The sequence below is a fragment of the Squalius cephalus genome, assembly GCF_949319135.1.
Source record: "Squalius cephalus genome assembly, chromosome: 19".
NCBI lineage: Eukaryota > Metazoa > Chordata > Actinopteri > Cypriniformes > Leuciscidae > Squalius > Squalius cephalus.
Window position 1 is genome coordinate 10,053,786 of NC_137140.1, and position 20,066 is coordinate 10,073,851.

A 20,066-nucleotide genomic window follows, 5' to 3' on the forward strand; every position below is an offset into this window, starting at 1 on the left:
TTACAAGAACTCTTTCACCTTCACTAACAAAAATCTGTTAAATCAATTATCTTTTTCGGCAAGAAATGTCCATCACCTTTACGGTGGTCTGGACCTAAGCCCCCTCCCCCCCCCAAAAAAAAAACAAAAAAAAAAAACAACGTAAATATGTATTAGTAGCCTACACCAGAGAATGTCTGCCTACATTTTTATATTGATTTAGTATAAGCATCGCCCTGCCCATAAGATAATGATCATTTTAATTGTTTTTCTACTTAATCTATTTATGTGAGAGCTCCAGAGGCAATAAGACGTGTCCCATGATCATAGTATTTTATTGTTACCTGAAGACTACTTTTTTTCTCTCTAAAAGTGTAAAATGAGACGAGCGACGGAATTTTACTCAGGCGTATGAATGGGTGTCTCTGTGGGTCCTGGAGCAGCAGCCGTCGCTGTTTGTTGAGCTTGTGATTTTGTTGACGTGAATGGACAACGTTGTTTGTCTATATACTGTTTTATTGATTTTATTAAACGGATAGCAGTACAAGTAGTGCGATAATGGAGTGTTTTTGTTTTGAACTTGACTAGCAAATATGTATTTTAACCCCTCACACACCAGTCTTTGGAGTGACATTAAATGAAACATGCAGATTTTAGTGTACAGTATATAATGGCAGTGATCTTGTCTGCGTGGGAACAAGCGGTTTAATCCAGCGCACATTGTGGGTAGTGTGTGGATGCGTTTTAGCTGGAAATATAGATATTTTATCAGGATGACCTCGAGTACAGGTAGTCTGATCTCTGCACGCAGCTCATGGCTGTGCTCATCACAGATCCAGCTGTCGGATATTCTCACCATAACTATAGAGAACAGACCCAACGATGACTGCAGGTTTGACCATGACAGGTGAGTCCGTTTCATTGGCTGCTGGTGGCTTCTAGAATGTACCTCTCTCTGAAAGCAATTATAATACAGATATTAAAATGACAGTTTTCTTCTTTAAGTTTAACTGTAAACCTCTGTTGTGTAGCATTCTATTATTATTATTTTTTATTTTATTTTTTTGCCAAAAAAAAAAATGGTTTAATTTTCATGTGATTAAAAGATTTTATAAATTAATGTTTATGCCTTCATTTGATTACACGTGTGTATCATCAGAAAAATTAAAACAAACAACATCATTTTTTTCAAAGGGCCCTATTATTGTAAAAATAAAAAGTAATAAATTAAGTAAAAGTTTTACAAATCAAACTGATTTCATGTGACATGTTTTTCTTATTAAAATAATTATTAAACCATTGAAATGGAATTCAGAAAACACCAAATGGAAAATTTGGGGGAAAATAAAATGGACTTTGAGATAGCCTAAAACATTTAGTAGTAGTTAAATTTATTTTTTAATTTTTTAAAAACTTTTAGTGTTACATTGTATGTTTTATATTTTCAATTAATTATATATGCTTTTTTATTGCTAACATTTAATTTAACCATTAAATTGAGGTCCAGAAAAATTAAAACAGGAATATTACGCAGGAATGAGAGTATAGTTCCTAGCCATATCGGCCTAGAAAATCGCAACTTTTCATTTTCCGTCGGTCTTAGTACACGATGTAACTACAGAAGAGTCAAGTTTTAAATAGGAAAAATATCGAAACTCTTTGGTCATTTTTTTGAGAGAGATGCTTAATGGTCTTGTCCGATTCAATGATCTATGCTAAGCTATGCTAAAAGTGGTACTGCCAGACCCGGAGATCGGCTGAATGGATTCGAAAACAGTAAAACTCAACTGTTTAACTCTGGGGGAGTTGTAAAATGAGCCTATTTCCAAAAAAAGTGGAGTATCCCTTTAAATGATAAAATTGAATTTGGAAAAAAAATACAATGGATTTCATAGGGTCCTAGTAGAAATAGAAAGTTCTGTCATGAAACTATAGATGGCACAGGTCCTTAACTCAATCTCCTTGCAATCACATCATTCTCTACAGGGCACAGCTGATTGGTCCCTGCTGTATCAGTAGCCAATGAGCTTGCTTCTCAAACTCAAAATACTTGGTCAGCATTTACTGTAGCAGTTGCAGCGTGTTTTCAGAAACCCTGCTCCTTCCCCAGCTCCACCTGTATAGATCTGCTACGGGTAAATCATGCACGCTATATTGTACAGCAGCAGAATGTCTTACTTGCTCACAGCAGTGTAGCAGATCTGTTCTGCCAAGACCAAACATATCAACATTGTCATATCCATTACCATGTCAAACAATGAGTTGTCATGACAGAAATTAACTGAATGGTTGTAGTTTCAAATCCCACAAGACATTAACTGAAAGATTAATAATACTTAATAAGATATTGATTTCACAATAAAATAATCTTTATTTATTTTTATAAATGCATTTAAATGCAAAAAAAAATCTGATTATAAAGTATCTGGTGACTCGCTATTCATATATTTGCACATTAATGACCCCAGGTGTAAAGGTGTCTGTCTGGAGAGAGCTGAGGAGGGCTCGCCATGTGTCGTCACACTTCTGTGTTCACTCAGCTCTTCAGCTGTGATCAGCAGTCTTCAGCTTGTCAGTGAAGCCCGCACTATTGAAGTGTACTCACTGTCTGGAGAATACTGTGGCACCTGCCGTGGAGAGGAAGTACAAACATCACACAATGATGGGTATTTTTTTATTTTATTTAAAAAAAAATTATACTCGTTTTAAGAGAGGTTCTACAGGCGAAAAAATATCTTGGTTGGATTAAAAAGGTGCCATCTTTAAACCCTTCTCCATGTCACTTTCACATCCTCGCTTCTCGCTATCTCTGAAAAGCCAAGCCAATGTTGATTCTCGTTTTATCACGAGCTCTGTCGCGTTCTCTTTTTGGCAGCAGACTTTCCTCTGCTCTTTGTTTCCCCGGAGGTTTGAGATGTAGCTGCTCCATGTCAACCTTTCTCGCTCACTGTGACAACTAACCTATGCCACCCACTCCCACACCATACACGCATCAAAGTAGCCGCAGCAACTGTCCTTTATTTATGGATATGACGAGACAGTCACAGGCTAACATATAAACACTTATAGTATTAGTAGGCTTACCGTAGTGAATCAGGGTAAAAACACAATTTAATTTTGAACAAAATAAAATTACATAGAGTGCATTTAACAATTTTCTATTCTACAATGCTTTACTTTACAGTACTTAAATACAGTAATAAATTAAATATTTGTTTTAATTGTATTTCAATCTTCACCTGTACATTGGCACAGTCTAACGTCTCCCAGATGCTGTTTTTGTGACCTTTTGCTAATATACTAAATGTATAATAAATATCTAATGTGTCATAATATACAGATCCCTAATTTCATTAACAATTTGCTGCCAATATGATATTGTTGATAATTGTAACAAGGGTTTTGAAAGTCCCGTTAACACTTTATTTTATGGTGACATACAGTAGTTTAAAGTTACATGTACTTACTATAGTAATAAAAGTAAATTATGTATAACTACAAGCAACTAACACTAAGCCTAACTCTAACCCTATGTAGTTAATGACTCATTACTTGTTTGTGTAATTACATTGTAACAACGTCACCTTAAAATAAAGAGTAACCAACAATAAAATGTATTAAAGATTGTTGAATGACCTTTTGACAAACTTGAATGACATAACAAATATAATGTATAACAAATAACATAACTGAGTTGTAGAACATATTCAAACAAAAACATGTTTTCAATCTTATTCGAAATAAAATAAATGTTTGCTGATGCCAATCAAACAAATAAATAAACATTTTAATATTTTATGAGATCTATATTACTTTTTATGTAATAGCCTATGTATATTTTATTAGTTTGTGAATGAATTAGCGATGGGAAGGCAACATACTAATGTCAATACTATTATTTATATTATTAATAAATAATACAGTTAAATCCGACCTCTAGTTCATAGACGCCAGAGGAGAACTGGCCCCCGACTGAGCCTGGGTTCTCCCAAGGTTTTTTTTTTCTCCATTAGGTCACCTGATGGAGTTTTTCGGTTCCTTGCCACTGTTGCCTTTGGCTTGCTCAGTTGGGGATACTTAATTTAATTTAATTAATCAATCAACAATACTATTGATCAGCATTACCAAACGTGGACGTTTTCCACTAGAAACAAACATTGATGTATTATTTTAATTTAAAACTGTGAAGCTGCTTTGATACAATCTGTATTGTGAAAAGCGCTATATAAATAAACTTGACTTGACTTGACTTAATAATAATTGGAATAATAATTTAAAATGAACAATATTTTGAATAAATACAGATAAAAAGACACAACATTTTTGTGCTGTACCTCATTTTGAACTTTACAGATTCAGCTCAGTATATTGTGGAATTAGTGAAGTAGTCATATTTATTATAGAATATTTGGTACACTTTACTTAAAGCCTGTATGTATAATTCATTATAAAAGTATTCTTTGCCTTATAATGCATTTTATGGTCTCATGAATCATTGTAACCACAGTTATAATACATTATAATACATATCTATTCATTGAACACACCTTTAGAAAGTATAATTCATTAAAACACAAGACAAACAACCAATTTCAGATGTAGCAAGGAATCTGAACATATTACAATGTATTTTAACTTTGGTTACAATTATTTATGAAAAAAACATATAATGCATTAAAATATACATTATGAATACCATATTATACCTAAAGTAATAGAGAATATTTTAAAAGACCTGCTGATTGTTCTGTTCTCTGTCAGTTCTGAAGATGAGAGGCATTTCTATAGGAATCATCTGGTGCTGGAAAGCCCTGCTGCTTCCTGTGAGGTGAAGGTAAGAAAAGCTGGAAATAACATCACAAACACACAAACTGATGTCTGTTGTCTCAGCATCACGTGTGCTGTCTCCATACAGCTGCTCTCTCTTGGTGGCCGCTCTTCTGTGGCTATCACCCATGTGGGTGTGGGACTGGAGACGCTCAAGGACAGGCAAGGTGGCCCGAGTATAGACCCAGGCATCGACCTTCAGCGTGTGCAGACTATGATGGAGGAGATGGGCACCACCCTTTCACCAGGAGCACAGAACCTCATGGAGCTGGTGCAGTGCCAGCAAAAGGTCTGGATCCAGCCTCTTATTACAGCATATTCACCACACCTCTGGTCCTTTTATCATGGTTGATATATTACATACATACTGTGCTAATGAATCTCACTTCTGTTAATTATAAATGTATCATAGATCGATAATAATGATAGCTGGACCAAGTTAAATGCGTTAATAGATTAAAATGGTTGTTGTTTTTATATGGGTTGTATAAAACATTGTGGTTTGTATAAGACATCTTGTGTCTGTAAGCAGCCAGTCCTAGCACTTAGAGACTTCATAGAAATGCACTAAAAATCACCCATAACAACTTGGCAAACCATATCAGCAGTACTCAAGCATTGTGGTGGTGAGGTTTGCATGGGCAAGTCCCGTTCCCTCTCCCATTTTTGTACAGTATATTCTGCTGTTCAGCAAATTTCGCCCCTTTGGCATAAATCATTTCTTGTAGGCGTTTCTTGTAACAGTCTGTCAGTGTCTGACATCATTAAATCGAAATGTTTTGCCCACTTCTTCTTATAAAAAAAAAGCTTCAGCTATTTGGTGTTTAGAGGGCTGTCTTGTATGTGGTTATGATCTTGGCTTTATTTTGTTTACTTTCTATATTCCTGTAAAATATTACAATTTAAACTGTTTTCTATATAAATATATTGTAAAATGTCATTTATTTCTGTGATCAAAGTCTTCAGTGTCACATGATCCTTCAGAAATCATTCTAATATGCTGATTTGCTGCTCAATAGTCTTTGCTACTTAATAATAATTTTGTGGAAACCGTGATCATTTTATTCAGGATTCTTTGATAAATAACTATTCATTTGAAATATAAATCTTTTGTAAAATTATAAATGTCTTTAGTGTCTCTTTTGATCAATTGAATGTGTCCTTGCTGAATAAAAGTATTAATTTCTATTTTTTTAAATATTACTTACTGATACCTAGTGTATCAGTTTCCACAAAAAATTAAATAGAAAACATTTATTTTAAATTGTAATATTTCACAATATTATTGTTATTTATATTTTACATATCTGTATTTTCATCAAATAAATGCAGCATTGAGAATAGTAAAAGTATTGTTTTATATTTACATATTTCCTGTCATATACTCTTCTGTATATTTGGTATTTTTAGTTTTGGAATTTTATCAGCATAATGAATATTTTGTCACCTCCTTTTTTTAAACATGTTAATTCTCAAAATGTGTGTTTTTTTTTTTTTTAAGAATAGTTTATTTGAAAGAAAAAAAGAAAAAAAAAACTAGCCAGTACACAGCTTCATCACAACTGAACAATCACTCTTTGTCTGTGTGCAGAATAAGTCAGACATGCTGAATGGTTTCATCCCTCTGCTCATGGGAGGTGGAGCTTTGGGCTGTTTGTCAAGAGGAGGTGGGGCTTCTGATGCCACAGGGGCGGAGTCAGTCCCACATCCACCGTCTGGCCTCCAGCAGCTTCTGTCCTCCAGCAACCAGATGCCCAGTGCCATGTCTGCCCTCCTGAGCTCTGAAACCGGCACGATAAACCCAGACCTGCTTCCAATGCTGCAGAGCGTATGCGGTCAGGTCACGCAGCTCCGACTGGAGGAAGCCTCATCTCCAGAGAGAAAGAAGAATGGAGAACGGTAAGTGTGAGTCATGTGTGGTTTTCAATAAACAGAGGTTCAACTACCACAGTTTTTGAAGCCACTCAAATGTTTGGTTGTGGTAACCAGCTCATCGTGATAACAGTGTGAGTACTAATATGAATAATAGCACAGATAAACACATGAGGTTTTATTACTTTTATTAGTAGGATAAAGCAGTAGTTGAGGCTACAATTCAAACGGGCTCACCAAAATTGGACAATAGATTGGAAAAACTTTTCCTGGTCTGATTTTTGCTGCGATATTCAGATGGTAGGGTCAGAATTTGGCGTAAACAACATGATTGCCTTGTATCAGTGGGTCAGGCTGCTAGTGGTGTAATCATGTGGAGGATATTTTCTTGGCAAACTTTGGACCCCTAAGTACCAATTGAGCATCGTTTAAACACCACCGAGTATTGTTTGCTGAACATGTCCATCCCTTTATGACCACATTGTACTACTCTTCTGATGGCTACTTCCAGCAGGATAATCCGCCATGTCACAAAGCTCAAATCATCTCAGACTGGTTTCTTGAACGTAATGAGTTCACTACTCAAATATCTACCTGTCTACAGTCACCAGATCTCAATCCACTAGACTAGAGAACCTTTGGGATGTGGCGGAACGGGAGATTTGCATCATGGATGCCAACAAATCTGCAGCAACTATATGTTGCTGTCATTTCAATATGGACCAAAATCTCTGAGGAATTTTTCCAGCATATTTTTGAGTTTATGCCATTGAAGAATTAAGGTTTTGTGTGTGTGTGTATGCTACATCATAATTTTGTGATGAGGATGACATGCTTGCTTTGCAAATCAGCAAGATTACTTAAAAGTGTAACCTGGGACCAACTGTTCAAAAGAAGTAAGACTGGAATTACTGACGACTCATTTTGGCAATTCAGAACTTTATTTATCTTGCACTTTGATCTTTCAAATTTTAAGACATTTTACATTCACGAACAGCTACATTACACATATCTGAATATCTGAAAAAGCATAATAGGGACACTTCATTCTGATGTATTTAATGTTTCCTTTAGTTTGTCCACTCACCATATATATCTTCTTTTTCTTGTATTACAGGGAGGGTCATATGTGCTGTGGAGGCTTTGAGAAGTTTCTGGAGACAGTTGTAGAGAAGAGAATGGATGAGATGGAGAGAAGATTAAAGGAACATCTGGACCTGCGTCTAGACGCTCTTCAGCAGAGACTGGAGGTCACGCTTCAGCAGGCGCTCGCTCATAAACAACACCAGTAAACAGCACAAGATAACCTGAACTTCGCCTTGAGCTTTTGCTTCAATGACACCCATAATATTTTATAAAGGGATATTTAAGCAGAAATCATGTCAACTATCCCTTTATAACAAAAATGGTTTAACATTTTTCTTTTGCCAGCAGTCTCTACTGCTTTGCATGGAAATGTTTTCCAGTTTAAACAGCAATCGCTGGTCTTCAAGAGTCCCTCGGAAGAGACTGTACTGATTGGTTTGTGCAGTAATTAACAACTTGTCGAGTCGGTTCACTAACTTGAGTCCACAAACAGTATCAGGTGATTTTCACAAATACTTGAGGAACTGTTCTTAACACTGTTGATACTATGTATAAATTATTTTATCCAAAAGATACTATACTCATGCTGCTACAATAATTTTTTTCTGATATTCTGACTATTATACCATAAGCTGCATATTTTCATTTGGGAAAAATGTTAACAAACAGTTTATTTACAAACAATGGTTGCACTGACAGTGTCAAGTATAGAGTATTTTTCACTGTAAATGATGTTGATATGTTTATTATGTTCATACTAGAGAACTAAGGACAAAAAAAGAACAACATTAAAATGCCGTTTATACTAAGAATACTGTTGCACTGTTATATATCTGATGAACTGATGAACTTGTTTTCTTATCAAATAACACTTTCATGCCATATTAATGGCAATGCTTAAAAGAACATGCTGGGTTCATTATTACACTTTTTTTTCTTTCTTTCTTTTCAAAACAGTTTGGGCTAAACTGTGGAGTATTCAGCATTGCTTTGGCACAAAATGCATTCAGTGACTGCATATTTCAAATTACATTCATTTCTCACTCAGACGCAAACAGCACCAAAACCCTGTGCACTTTCAGGCTACTTTGCACGTTTACATACTCTTTGCAAAAGTCTGAAAGGTAACATAATGCAAAACTGAATAAGACAAAGCCCTTTTCACTTTTCTGCATTAAAACCATTCAGTACACTTGCCCCCTAGACTTCTAGTATGAATGTGTTACTATAAACTAGTTTTGCATATTGAGTGACGAATCAAACTTTTTTTGTAGTAATTGGGAGCAAGTCGCACAAACTTTTGAACCCAGAGCTTTCCTTGAATGGAAAATCCTATAATCCCAAAAACTCCTATTCAAGTTCTTCTTGCATTTCTCATTCACCTAGTTTTTTCTCAGTGGTACGTGAACTTTTAGTTGTCTCATATCCTGCATTGCGGACAACCATGTCTACCTTCTCCACAACCCTCTCATGCATCCTATGAACATGAACTTGTGCTATTCTTGGCAGGCACCCATCTACCGTGAAGGAGAGTTGTGGTGCTTGGGAACAGCAAAGAAAACACAGCTGGACGAACAAACTCCACACTAAAGGAAACGCCACATGAAATGAAAATTAACCAAAAGAGCTCCAAATGAGCAGTTTTGACCTCTTGGAGTAACTTTCCACTGTGACCATGTTGGTCCTTGCCTTGTCATGTGAGACTCAATCCAGATTGACATGGGTGTCTCCTCTCTAAACCACAGTGATGTTCAATGGGCAGAATTGTTCTAACAGTGAGCTGTTGTTTTCTTATGACTGAGTGAGACATCCACTTCAGAAGGGGTTTTGTAACCACTGAGAAATGGGTCAGCTGTGGAGGTGGTACCGCTGATGAACAGCGGCTGTTTTTGTGCAAACACCCACGCCAGTATCCCCCAGGACCAGAGTTAAACCGGCCCAACTGAATCAACAAAGTCGTGTTGCTGCCACACTTCATGCAAGCGCTCATGGACTGAAATGGAGTAAACGGCTTTAAAGCTGGCATGAAATGAAAATTCACCCGATCTATTTTCTAAATGCATGTCATAAATTGGTTGTTTATTGTAGTGGATTGGTTATTCTCTCCAATCAAACAGAATGCTGCAGCCATGACATTTTTTGTAGTTGATAAAAACCCAAATGGATTTTCCATTGGCTTTTGGATTATTGCAAAAAATAAGCTCTGACCAACAAAAGTTAAAAGTCACAAAGTTTGAAGCAGAAATCGGATCACTGTTGTGTGTAAATCTTTCTTTCTGTTTTGTTTTTTATATTTGTGGGGCTTTTGCCTTTATTCAGACAGGGCTGAAGGGTGACTGCAGAGAAATGGGGTGGGATTTGCAAATAATCGCAGATCTCATTCAACCCCGTGTAAAGAGGTTTGTCTACTGTTTAGTTTTGAAATGATTGTGCTTTTTCAACTATTAACTATGTCTTGTCCCAAAGAGGTGGATTTAGAGGTTTTTGCGAAAAAAAGCACAAGTGGATTTAGCTGGTTTTGACGCAAAAGAAAATCGAATTTGTTAAAAACCAATGAATTGTCTAAAGCAGGGGTGCCCAATCCTGCTCCTGGCGATCGACTGTCCTGCACAGTTCATCTCCAACCCTAATCAAACACACCTGCCTTTAATTTTCAAGTGATCCTGACGTGCTCTGAAGACCTTAATTGGTTGCTTCAGGTGTGTTTGATTAGGGTTGGAGATGAACTGTGCAGGACAGTCGATCACCAGGAGCAGGATTGGGCACCCCTGGTCTAAAGTGACATTTTTGGGAAAAAAACTCACTAATAACCTTATCATTACCTTTAAAATGAAACTACTGAACGTGAACATAGGAGCCTGATAAAAAAAAAAAAGAAAATGCTCAAGAAAAGAAATCTGACAGATTTAGAGGGTTTTGCATCTGAACTCTTCATTCATGGCAGAACACACCATCGAAGCATTTGCTGTTTTTCGATATGATTTATGCTGATTTAAATTAACAATAAATTATGATTGTGTTTGGACAGAATGATTTTCATTGTTGTATTAGGTTTTTCATTTGTTTGTGTTTTATTTACATTACAGAATTGAGAGAGAAAATGTGTTTAACTGTCTTTAAAATATGAATCAGACATGTATTCCATGTCTTTAAAAGAGAGACTGTTATGTTTTGAGGATGTTTGATGTAATATTTTTTTGGGGGGTAATATTATGTAACAGTCACACATTTGGCAGTATTAGTCCCCATACAAATGCACAGCAAATGACATTTCAGAATGCCAGTAAAATATGACTTGGAGTTTTAAATAAATGACCTAATTCTGTCTGCATCTCATATTGGACATTTTATTTGATCTCTGCCCTGAGATTGACCCCAGCTATCAGTGTCCTACCAAGATCAACTAAAGCGACGATAAAGAGGAAATGAACGCAAGCCCGCCCTGTTACTCGAGTCCAGAGCCTGAAGTCATCCTACAAAGTGCAAAGGAAAAACATCCCTTATTTGACCACATATGCTGTGAATTAGACACTGCTTGTGTAACTTGTGTGCCAAATGACATATTGAGTACAATGTAATAATTTGCTGATTATTATCATGACATTGAGTAAGACTTTTGTACATTTTACATAATGCCTAGAATGGTATAATATTCCTGCCTCTGAACAGATCACATTGTGCCTCCAGTAAATCAACTAATGAGGGCAGCATTTCACAACTGATCCCATGTATCATATTACTGGATTGTTTTTGTTATTGTTTTCCGGATTCAATATGTTTTTAACAGTAAAACTCAAAGAGTTTAAGGCAAAGCATGGCTAAGTGGAACGTTTTTGGATCTACATAATTTGTAGGTCATGGAACAATAAAAACACACACAATAAAGCTATTATTAACTATAATTTATGTGATGCAAACTGAATTTTCATCAGCTATTACAGTCTTCAGTGTCACATGATCCTTCAGAAATCATTCTAATATGCTGATTTGATACTTAGTTATTATCAATGTTGGAAACAGTTGTGCTGCTTATTATTATATTTTTGGAACCTGTGATCATTTTTTCAGGATTAATTGATGAACAAAAAGTTAGAAAGTACAGCATTTATAATAACAATATAAATCGTTACTATCACTTTTTTTTATCAATTTAACATCCTTGCAGAATAAAAATATAATTTTCTTGTTTTTAAATATATCAAAAATATATATCTGTAAATACATGTATTTATTTATTTTTTGGATGAATCAAAGCATTATAGGCCAAATAAGTTACTACTGTAGTTTGTCTGTATCTATGTTGGTACAAGTTACCCTGGGTTAGGTAATATTACAAGTTCCAGAAACTGGATAAAAAGTTTGTGAAAATTGGCCAGAAATTTATCATGACATTTTTATTTATTTATATTCCAAAGACTTCCTCAGCTCCCTCTTAAGTTTATAGCGCCAATCCCAATACCACAACCCCAAAAATCAAAAGAAAATGACAGTGAATATGTTGAATAAGCTCCTATTTCCAAACCTAACCGTAAAAACAAAACCTGATTGATTAATTCATCCAGGAAGATGACTTGCTGGGCAAAAATCATGTTAAATGAGTTCTGAGGTTATTTGTGATAGATGGGACCCACATGTAGGCCTACGCGATGAGCTCAGCGATTTGGCGTGATTTTGAGTAAAATTTATTAAAGGGCAATCATAATCAAATTCACAGAGTTGTATGAGTCCCTTTTTTGAAAATGGATAGGACCTCAACAGAACCAGATCGACACAGCAGGACCTCTATTAAAATCTCTATTGAACTATTGAGAATGTTTAATAGAGCGAATCTGGGCACTCACTGCCTCCATATTCCCTGCTAGATTATTTCTTGCCAAGGGGCCAGTTCAATCTAGTATTGCATCTCTCCACATCATCAGTTGTTGATGATTGTGAAGTGAAACACTGCAATGCTAAAACGATTTAAAAACGTTAACCTTCTTTAATTTCGTTTCTGAAATTGCCGTCTGACAAACAGACACACAAACATTTAAAGAAGAGAATGTATGCCCACAATTCTTTCTCAAATATTGTCAAGTCTGAGATTTTAGTGTAAATATAAAACATGAAGAAAGCTGAATGCATACAACATTTCATGATGCCTTGCTGATACATAAGTACGAAATACACAGTCTGTTCCAAAACCTAGTGAGCTGCCTGCTGCTAAGACAGTAACTGCCATGTAACCTTATGTGAACGATTTGGAACACACATAGGCAGCTGTAACGTTAGTGCACGCAGTACAAATAAGTGCGCCTCATGGGAGACACAACCGATTACAGTAGTTAGCTGTTAGCAAATTGCTAAGCTAACAACATTATAGGCTACTCTACCCAGATAGCACACACATCTGGAAAACATCTGTGTCCATACAATCTAAACCAGTTTGTTTTTCATGGACTTAAGGGCTGCCAACTCTCACTCATTCAGCGTGAGACTCACGCTTTTCACACACTCTCACACACATCCATTTTCTCACGCAGAGAAAAATCGCGGAGCAAAGAGGGCACTTCCTTGACATTGAGAAACGGCTACTGACACCGACAGACTAGACAGAGCAGGTTACTTTTGATATGAAAAAAATTCTCAGCTCTCAGGTTCTGTCCATTTTATTACGACATTCAGACAATACAGTTTTGGCGCTTGTAAATGTGACGTGACAGATCGCTGTAGCGCCTCAGTTCAAGTAAACCGATCATCTGTTACTTTTTATTTAAGGATACAGTAATCCTTACCGAAAGGTATATGCCTCAGCCTCATACATATCGATCAATCAGTGTTTTTCAACCACGGTAAGAGGTCAATAAAACAGCAGAAAAACAATTATGGCACAGAATGTTACATTTACCTCAGGAAAGCCATTTAATTACCATAGCACGACTGGAAAAAAAGCTGTGGAGAGGAGGATTTTGCTAAATATGTGCACTATATTACATATTTAATATATTCATACTTGTGTCATTAAATAATTGTTATTAATGAAAACCGCATTATATTTAATTTGTTATTTTTAACCTTTAATAATGGTCAGCTGATAGGGCTCTCTGTGTTTACAGCATTGTGAGATTTTTTTTTTTTTTTTCAGAAAAATTAACATGTAGGCTATCAGCCTACCTAATATTTATCCAAATGAGTCAATATTGAATCAAGATTGAAATCAAATCCCAAGAATTGAATTGAAATCGTGAAAATTGTGTTTTAGCAATAATACAAACAGCCTACCAGTCATTGTACCATGTAAACATTATAACATGTTGTCACTAAACTTAATAAAATTCTGTTTAGTTACCAAATGTTTTGACAATCACAATTACACCTATTGTGATGCAAGCTGTTTTTTACATCCTTGGACCAACTAGAGGGTGAGTAAATGATGACAGAATTAAAATTTTTGGATGATCTATTCCTTTAACATCTGACAGGAAGCGACGTATTGCAGATTAAACCAGATGAAAATGCGCACATCAAAAACACATCTCCACAATGTGTGTGTGCCATCAGGGTAAGCATAAAAATACATTTCACATGCAAATATTGGGTAAAACAGTTCTTTTTAATTACACTGAATTATTTTAGTAGATACTTTTCAGTAATGAATAAAACAAGATTATTTATAATCAACATTTAGGCTACTTGAATGGAATCATCCTGCTCATCACAAAAGCTGGCAGTTTACTAGGTTTTGGAACAGAGAAATTATATACATTTCGGATTGTCAGTGAACTACCCAGCGCTAAATTCTCTATTCACAAAAGGCTCATTCTATCATGATATACCGATGAACAAACAGAAAATGACTTCATATATTGGAAAAAAGTAAGAATGGACATTTCCTGGTCTAAGCTGAGAGCAATATTCAGATTGGATGAATGGTTGGGTTTGAAAGTGTTCACTAAGATTTCTAGCAAGAGTGTGGCTCCGGACACACACTCAGTAAAAGTCTGAGAACCAGCTCATGGGCGAGCATGAGGGAGGTCAAGGGTCAATCTCTTCTGGAATGATTGTGAGAATGACGTCTTCATTGCCGCGTCGTACCACCGCTCTCAGACTCTCGTCTCTCTTGATGGATGTGCTGACGTCACTAGCTGACGTGATCCTCTGCCCGTTAATGCTGATTATGACATCACTCTCCTTCAGACCGCCACTAGAAAACAAAACAGGAAGCAGTTGAAATTATCTTAATTGGTCTAACTGTGCTTTTATTGGCTTCACATTATTGGATTCCCATTACCAAACAGTAATAGGTTTTTTGATTTTTACATAGTTTAAAGGAGGTGATGTCATTAACTCGCTTGATTGTTTCACGAGTTCACACTTACAAATAAGTCAGATAGAATAAATGCGTATTTGGCGTGCTGTCCGAGGAGAGGGCTCCGGGCTCGGTATTCGGCCTGAACCCAGAGTACTCCCCCCGTATTCCTGGCTGTGAAAGAACAAGCCAAGAGTGAGGAGTCGGTGTGGTGGAGGGATGCTGAAAACTGTCAAGGAATGTTAGGTGAGTTGACAGAGTGAATATATATATATATACTTCCTCTCATGCTGATAGGGTAGACATGGTAATTGTTTGATGACGAGCTGATTGATTGATTGATTGATCATTTGAACGTGCTCCTCCCGAACTTTGTTTATAAAACATCATTTAGTGAGAATTTTTCCTCTGTTTCAGAATATTTGGCTCACTCTCAGGAAATAGTGCTTACTACTGATAGGGTTTTACTTAAATATCATGCTTTCACTGTGTAGATTTTTTCAAAAATACATTTTTATATATATATATATATATATATATATATACGTCATGCTTTCAAAATCTTTCATCCCCACATTTTCTGTTTTGACATTTCTCATCTAAAAATGGATTGTTGGATCTTTCTGACATCATATTTAATGGAAAGATATTAAACAAAAATTTCTCATATCAGTATTTCATTATGTTCACATTTATATTCATGTAACATCCAACACTGAAACTTTTTAAAGTTAATAGGTTTGACGTAACATGTTTGAAAGAGAAAATGTCATGAGTTATAAATTCATTTAATTACCAATAACTCTATTTACTCAACAACTGTATCTACAGTATTAAATGCACATTGAGTATTAATCTGGATTTTGAAGGGTATGCAAATGTCTGTGGTGGTTATCGCCCTGGTACTCGTGAAAATATGATTTCTTGAAAGTTCTGCAGCAACCTCAAATTTAGTTGTATTTTTTTTTTTGTTTAGGTTTTAGTCCTTTTTTCCCCCAAATGCACCATTTCCTCAGCCTAGAAATCTAGACGCACCCTAGCGGCAGCAAAATGTATTTTGCAGCCAGGGTAGTCTAGCAACTCTCCGTTGACTTTCGGAGCTGTAAAAACCTAAATTGGGTCAGGCCAATCACATCGTGTATAGAGTAGGCGGGGCGGGCTTAACATAATGACGACAGAGTTGCGACGGTTACCTGCTACTTGAAAACAAAGAATGGCTGCTGCTGCTGGAGAACAGTCTTTCGAATCGGCTTTGGCTGCGACTCTGGAGGACTTGGAGTTACGTTTTTCTTTGAGAAAAGAGCAAAGAACGGCACTTAAGTCATTCATAAAAAAGGAAGATGTGTTCGTAGTTTTGCCGGCCAGATTCAAAAGTTGTCTATCATCTATCATCTAACGTTAGCTCCGCTGTTGGGAAAACGCTCTGGTTGGTTGAAGCGCTGTCCTATTGCGTGCAGAGGGAATTTGAAAGACAGCCGTTTATCCCGCCCCTCGGATTGAGCCGTGTCTATGGTGAGTTGCCAGACCTAACATCTTGATGTAGGTCTGGCTTGCCAGGCTATTTCCTGAGAATGGGCCATTTACACACTGTTTAAAATGGCTCTTGTCGAATTCGATATACTGTTACATTTAACTGATCATGCTCTAATTCACAGTAATTCTCTGTAAATTCTCTAGCCACAAATTGTAACTATGTGCATTTATGGAAAAATCCCCAATACTGCAGCATTCAACTCACTTAGCTCTAAATGGGCTACCCACAATGACAGGAAGTGGCCACTTATGTACTGTTCACATCATCTCATTTACGCTAAGATTGAGTGGAATCATATGGCTACTTGTGAGTGAATGTTCACCCACACACAATGAAATCCCAAAAGTTAATTTTAGTTGCAAAAACTTTGCCTAAGGCAAAGAAACAAGAAAAAACTGCTGCCTCAGCATTTAGAAAGCCCAAAACTGTTCATTTAAATCAGTAAAATATGTATTTAAATAGAGCAGTTGTATGGTAAAGACAGCATCAAATATGAAACTATGGCCAAATCATTGAACTTCTTATTGTTATCTGGTTAGTATGGAAGCTTGTTTCCTCCATGGAATAAAAAATTCAGAGAAAAAATGACAAAATTGCGGAATATTGTCAGGTATAAACATGCAATTCGGACTTTTTTTCCTCACAATGCGAGTTTATATCTCACTATTCTGACATTTTTTCCTCAGAATTGAGATATAAACTTGCAATTCTGAGGAAAAAAAGTCTGAATTGTGAGATAAAATGTCTCAATTACCTTTTTTATTCAAATAAGCTTTCATAGGTTTGAATGTGCACATTAGCTTTTACTAATTGTAAAATGTATAAAATTCCTCCAACCACCTGACTTCATTCTTTCACGTGGTGCGATGGACTTACACTTCAGCTGGTGTTTTCGGGATAACTTCAATGACGTATGCTCCAGAGGTGACATCTGGGAAATCATTCTGTCTCTCCTTTAGCTCCTTAGCAAGTCTAATGAGTGACAGATTCATAGGAAGTACAGATTTAAATGTCATGTTTGCTGGTATCCAGCTTTTACTAAGTGTATTGGATAATACAATTTGAAATGATTAATTTTAGATGGCTGATTCATTTGATTTCAATGTTCCTCTAGAATCACAATCATAAACACACAACAGTATTCAGAAAGCATGCACTGCATTTGTGACTCACGTTGGGGTTAATGTCATCATTCTCACACCAATATACTTCTTTTTTGTGGCCGTTTTTCCTGAAAAATAAAGAGATATTTATTGATTGATACTATAAATCTCAATCACATTTTAGTGTGTTTAAATAGAGTAGATATTTTTGATTTAGCACATTTTAGTCCATTATTTTGCTCCTGACCTTTAGCCTGTCTGTCATGAGACTCAGCCAGGAACTGCCGGATCTTATCAGAAGGAATGGCAAAGGATATTCCTGCTGTCACCTTCAGCGTGTTGATTCCTATCACTTCACCATCCTACAGCAACAGACACAAGAGTGAAGACACAAATGTAATGTGAACTCACACAAACACACCGCACATCTGCATGCACAGATGTCTTCCTGTCACAATGTGATGCTTCCGACATTGATCATTATGAATGCACGCATGTGTTTGTGTTCACGGCTGACTCAACACACAGTCTTTCTGCCAACAACATATGTTTCCAGGCTCAGAAAGACTTGCCATAAACATTATCGACTGTGTAAACTTGGTCCTGGCTGCTTTCTGTCACTCCTGTTAATTCACTATCACATAAGACTCAAGCTGGTTTAATTATTTGCATATGGGGAGGACATAATAACAAAGTAAAAATCTTACCAGGTTCACCAGTGGCCCTCCTGAATTGCCATACTGAAACACAGAAAGAGTTTGGGTTTATGAAATGTGTGTGATTCTTTTTTTTCTCTATATAGTGAAGAGCTCTTTGCCACTAATGGGTCATGTATATATATATTTAAATCATAACAACAAGTATGTACTTGCTATTGCCAATAGACAAACAGACACACTGTGTATTACTATAAATAAAACATTAAAAAAAAGTCTAAAAAGGAAAGTGTTCAAAGGGAAAAGTGTCCAAATAAACAGAGGATCTGGTGTCTTTGTTGTGCCGGGGAATCATGAAGGAGGGGCAGTGTTCAGTCAGGATGGATTCAGGTAAGGGTCCGGCGTGTGTGCTTCTCCTCGGCAGCTCATCTTCCCTGAGGCCACGGCACATGGAGAGAATGGCGGACCGGCATCCTAACCAGTCGGCGCAAACGAGTGTTTTCCATACGGACCACGAGTCCGGTAGTCTCAGCCTCAGACGTTGCGCCTACAGACCATTGGCTGAACGTTTTACACGCCCCTTAACATGACGCGGAACAAAACGAACTGTGATTGGTTGCTTTACATGTCAGTCAGACACCCTCTGGGAGGTCCTTGGCCAATGAACGCTGCTATGGAGTCCAGACCTTTTGCCGTCAGTCTGAAGGTCTGGCAACGCAAGACTATGGGTCCGGTGACTCAGTCCATATGGCGGTGCGGGAAACCCTCCATGCTCCCCTTTTGGGCCCATGAGGACACCAGTGTGCATGCACGGGGGAAGAGACTAACTCTGCATTTAACAGCCACCAGTCCTGGTTGTTTCCGCGCCCCTTCTCTCTTTCACACCCACTCCTGTCGTGAACGCGGATAGGGTGGCGCTGATAATAAGGGGGAGGCAGCCGCTCCATCACAACATACTAAATCGCATAGCAGATCTAGACAGGTGGAGCTGGGGAGGTGGAGGGTTTCAGACGAACTCTGATAGCCCGCTGCAGGACTAGCCTACAGTGTACATTGAACCTGACTATTTAAATGTTGAGCAAGCGATCTCATTGACTGCAGAATAAGCAGAGGCCAATCATCTTGTGCCATGTCACAATAGAGTGATTGCTTGCAGATTTCATTTAAAGGACTTATCTGCGCCCTCTAGAGTTACATGGCTGAACTAGTAGATATTTCAATCATAACAACTCTCAAAGTAGTTTTGGCATGCTAATGGTTATGGCAATGTTAATATATTTGATTTTGGTGGACTAGATCAATAGATCATGCCACACATGCTGTAGAGCAAGTATAGACTTGCTACTGCCAATAGATACACAGACACGCTGCTGTCAGCATGCAGCAGTACTCAAGTCATTGTCTAAATAAAAAATATTTTTCTTATTAACAGATATAGACAAAACTGAGCATCATGTCACTGATCCACTTAGCAAACAAAGACAGTTTATGTAATATATGATCAAATGTAGTGTTTGAGCTCACATTGATGATGGCATCTGTCTGAATGTAGTCCATGTCAGAGTTACGCAGACCCAGCTCTTTGCCGCCTCTCTGGGTGGTGCTGACTATGCCTGTAGTCACTGTGTTCTGAAGGGAGAACGGACTGCCGATAGCGACCACAAACTCGCCTGGTCTCAGATCAGCTGATCTGCCCAACAACAGCACTGGGAGTTTCGTCT

The 20,066-nt window shown here is 37.1% G+C and overlaps 2 protein-coding genes across 2 annotated transcripts in view; one reads left to right on the forward strand and one right to left on the reverse strand.

The window, feature by feature from the left end:
- The first annotated feature begins 556 nt into the window (after positions 1–556).
- cUnh10orf88 (chromosome Un C10orf88 homolog) lies at positions 557–10,491 on the forward strand. Its single transcript, XM_079850716.1, has 6 exons — positions 557–886; positions 2,448–2,645; positions 4,741–4,813; positions 4,895–5,095; positions 6,398–6,705; positions 7,796–10,491. The coding sequence occupies exons 1-6, from the start codon at positions 717–719 to the stop codon at positions 7,968–7,970; spliced, it is 1,125 nt and encodes a 374-aa protein (XP_079706842.1). The 5' UTR covers positions 557–716; the 3' UTR covers positions 7,971–10,491.
- A 3,806-nt stretch (positions 10,492–14,297) lies between these two features.
- htra1b (HtrA serine peptidase 1b) overlaps positions 14,298–20,066 on the reverse strand; it is a 37,634-nt gene continuing 31,865 nt past the window's right edge. The window contains exons 4-9 of the mRNA XM_079850710.1: positions 19,870–20,064; positions 18,397–18,429; positions 17,937–18,051; positions 17,760–17,817; positions 17,463–17,558; positions 14,298–14,947 (exon numbers count right to left, since the gene is read on the reverse strand). Coding sequence (XP_079706836.1) covers positions 14,779–14,947; positions 17,463–17,558; positions 17,760–17,817; positions 17,937–18,051; positions 18,397–18,429; positions 19,870–20,064 — 666 coding nt within the window. The 3' untranslated portion in view covers positions 14,298–14,778. The remainder of the gene's footprint in view (positions 14,948–17,462; positions 17,559–17,759; positions 17,818–17,936; positions 18,052–18,396; positions 18,430–19,869; positions 20,065–20,066) is intronic.

Bases quoted from the DNA above. Each gene is read 5' to 3' on its own strand.
- cUnh10orf88 (XM_079850716.1), top strand. From the start codon at position 717: ATGCGTTTTAGCTGGAAATATAGATATTTTATCAGGATGACCTCGAGT. The intron at 2,646-4,740 runs GTATTTTTTTAT...GTTCTCTGTCAG, and splicing joins CAAACATCACACAATGATGG to TTCTGAAGATGAGAGGCATT. The intron at 5,096-6,397 runs GTCTGGATCCAG...GTCTGTGTGCAG, and splicing joins TGGTGCAGTGCCAGCAAAAG to AATAAGTCAGACATGCTGAA.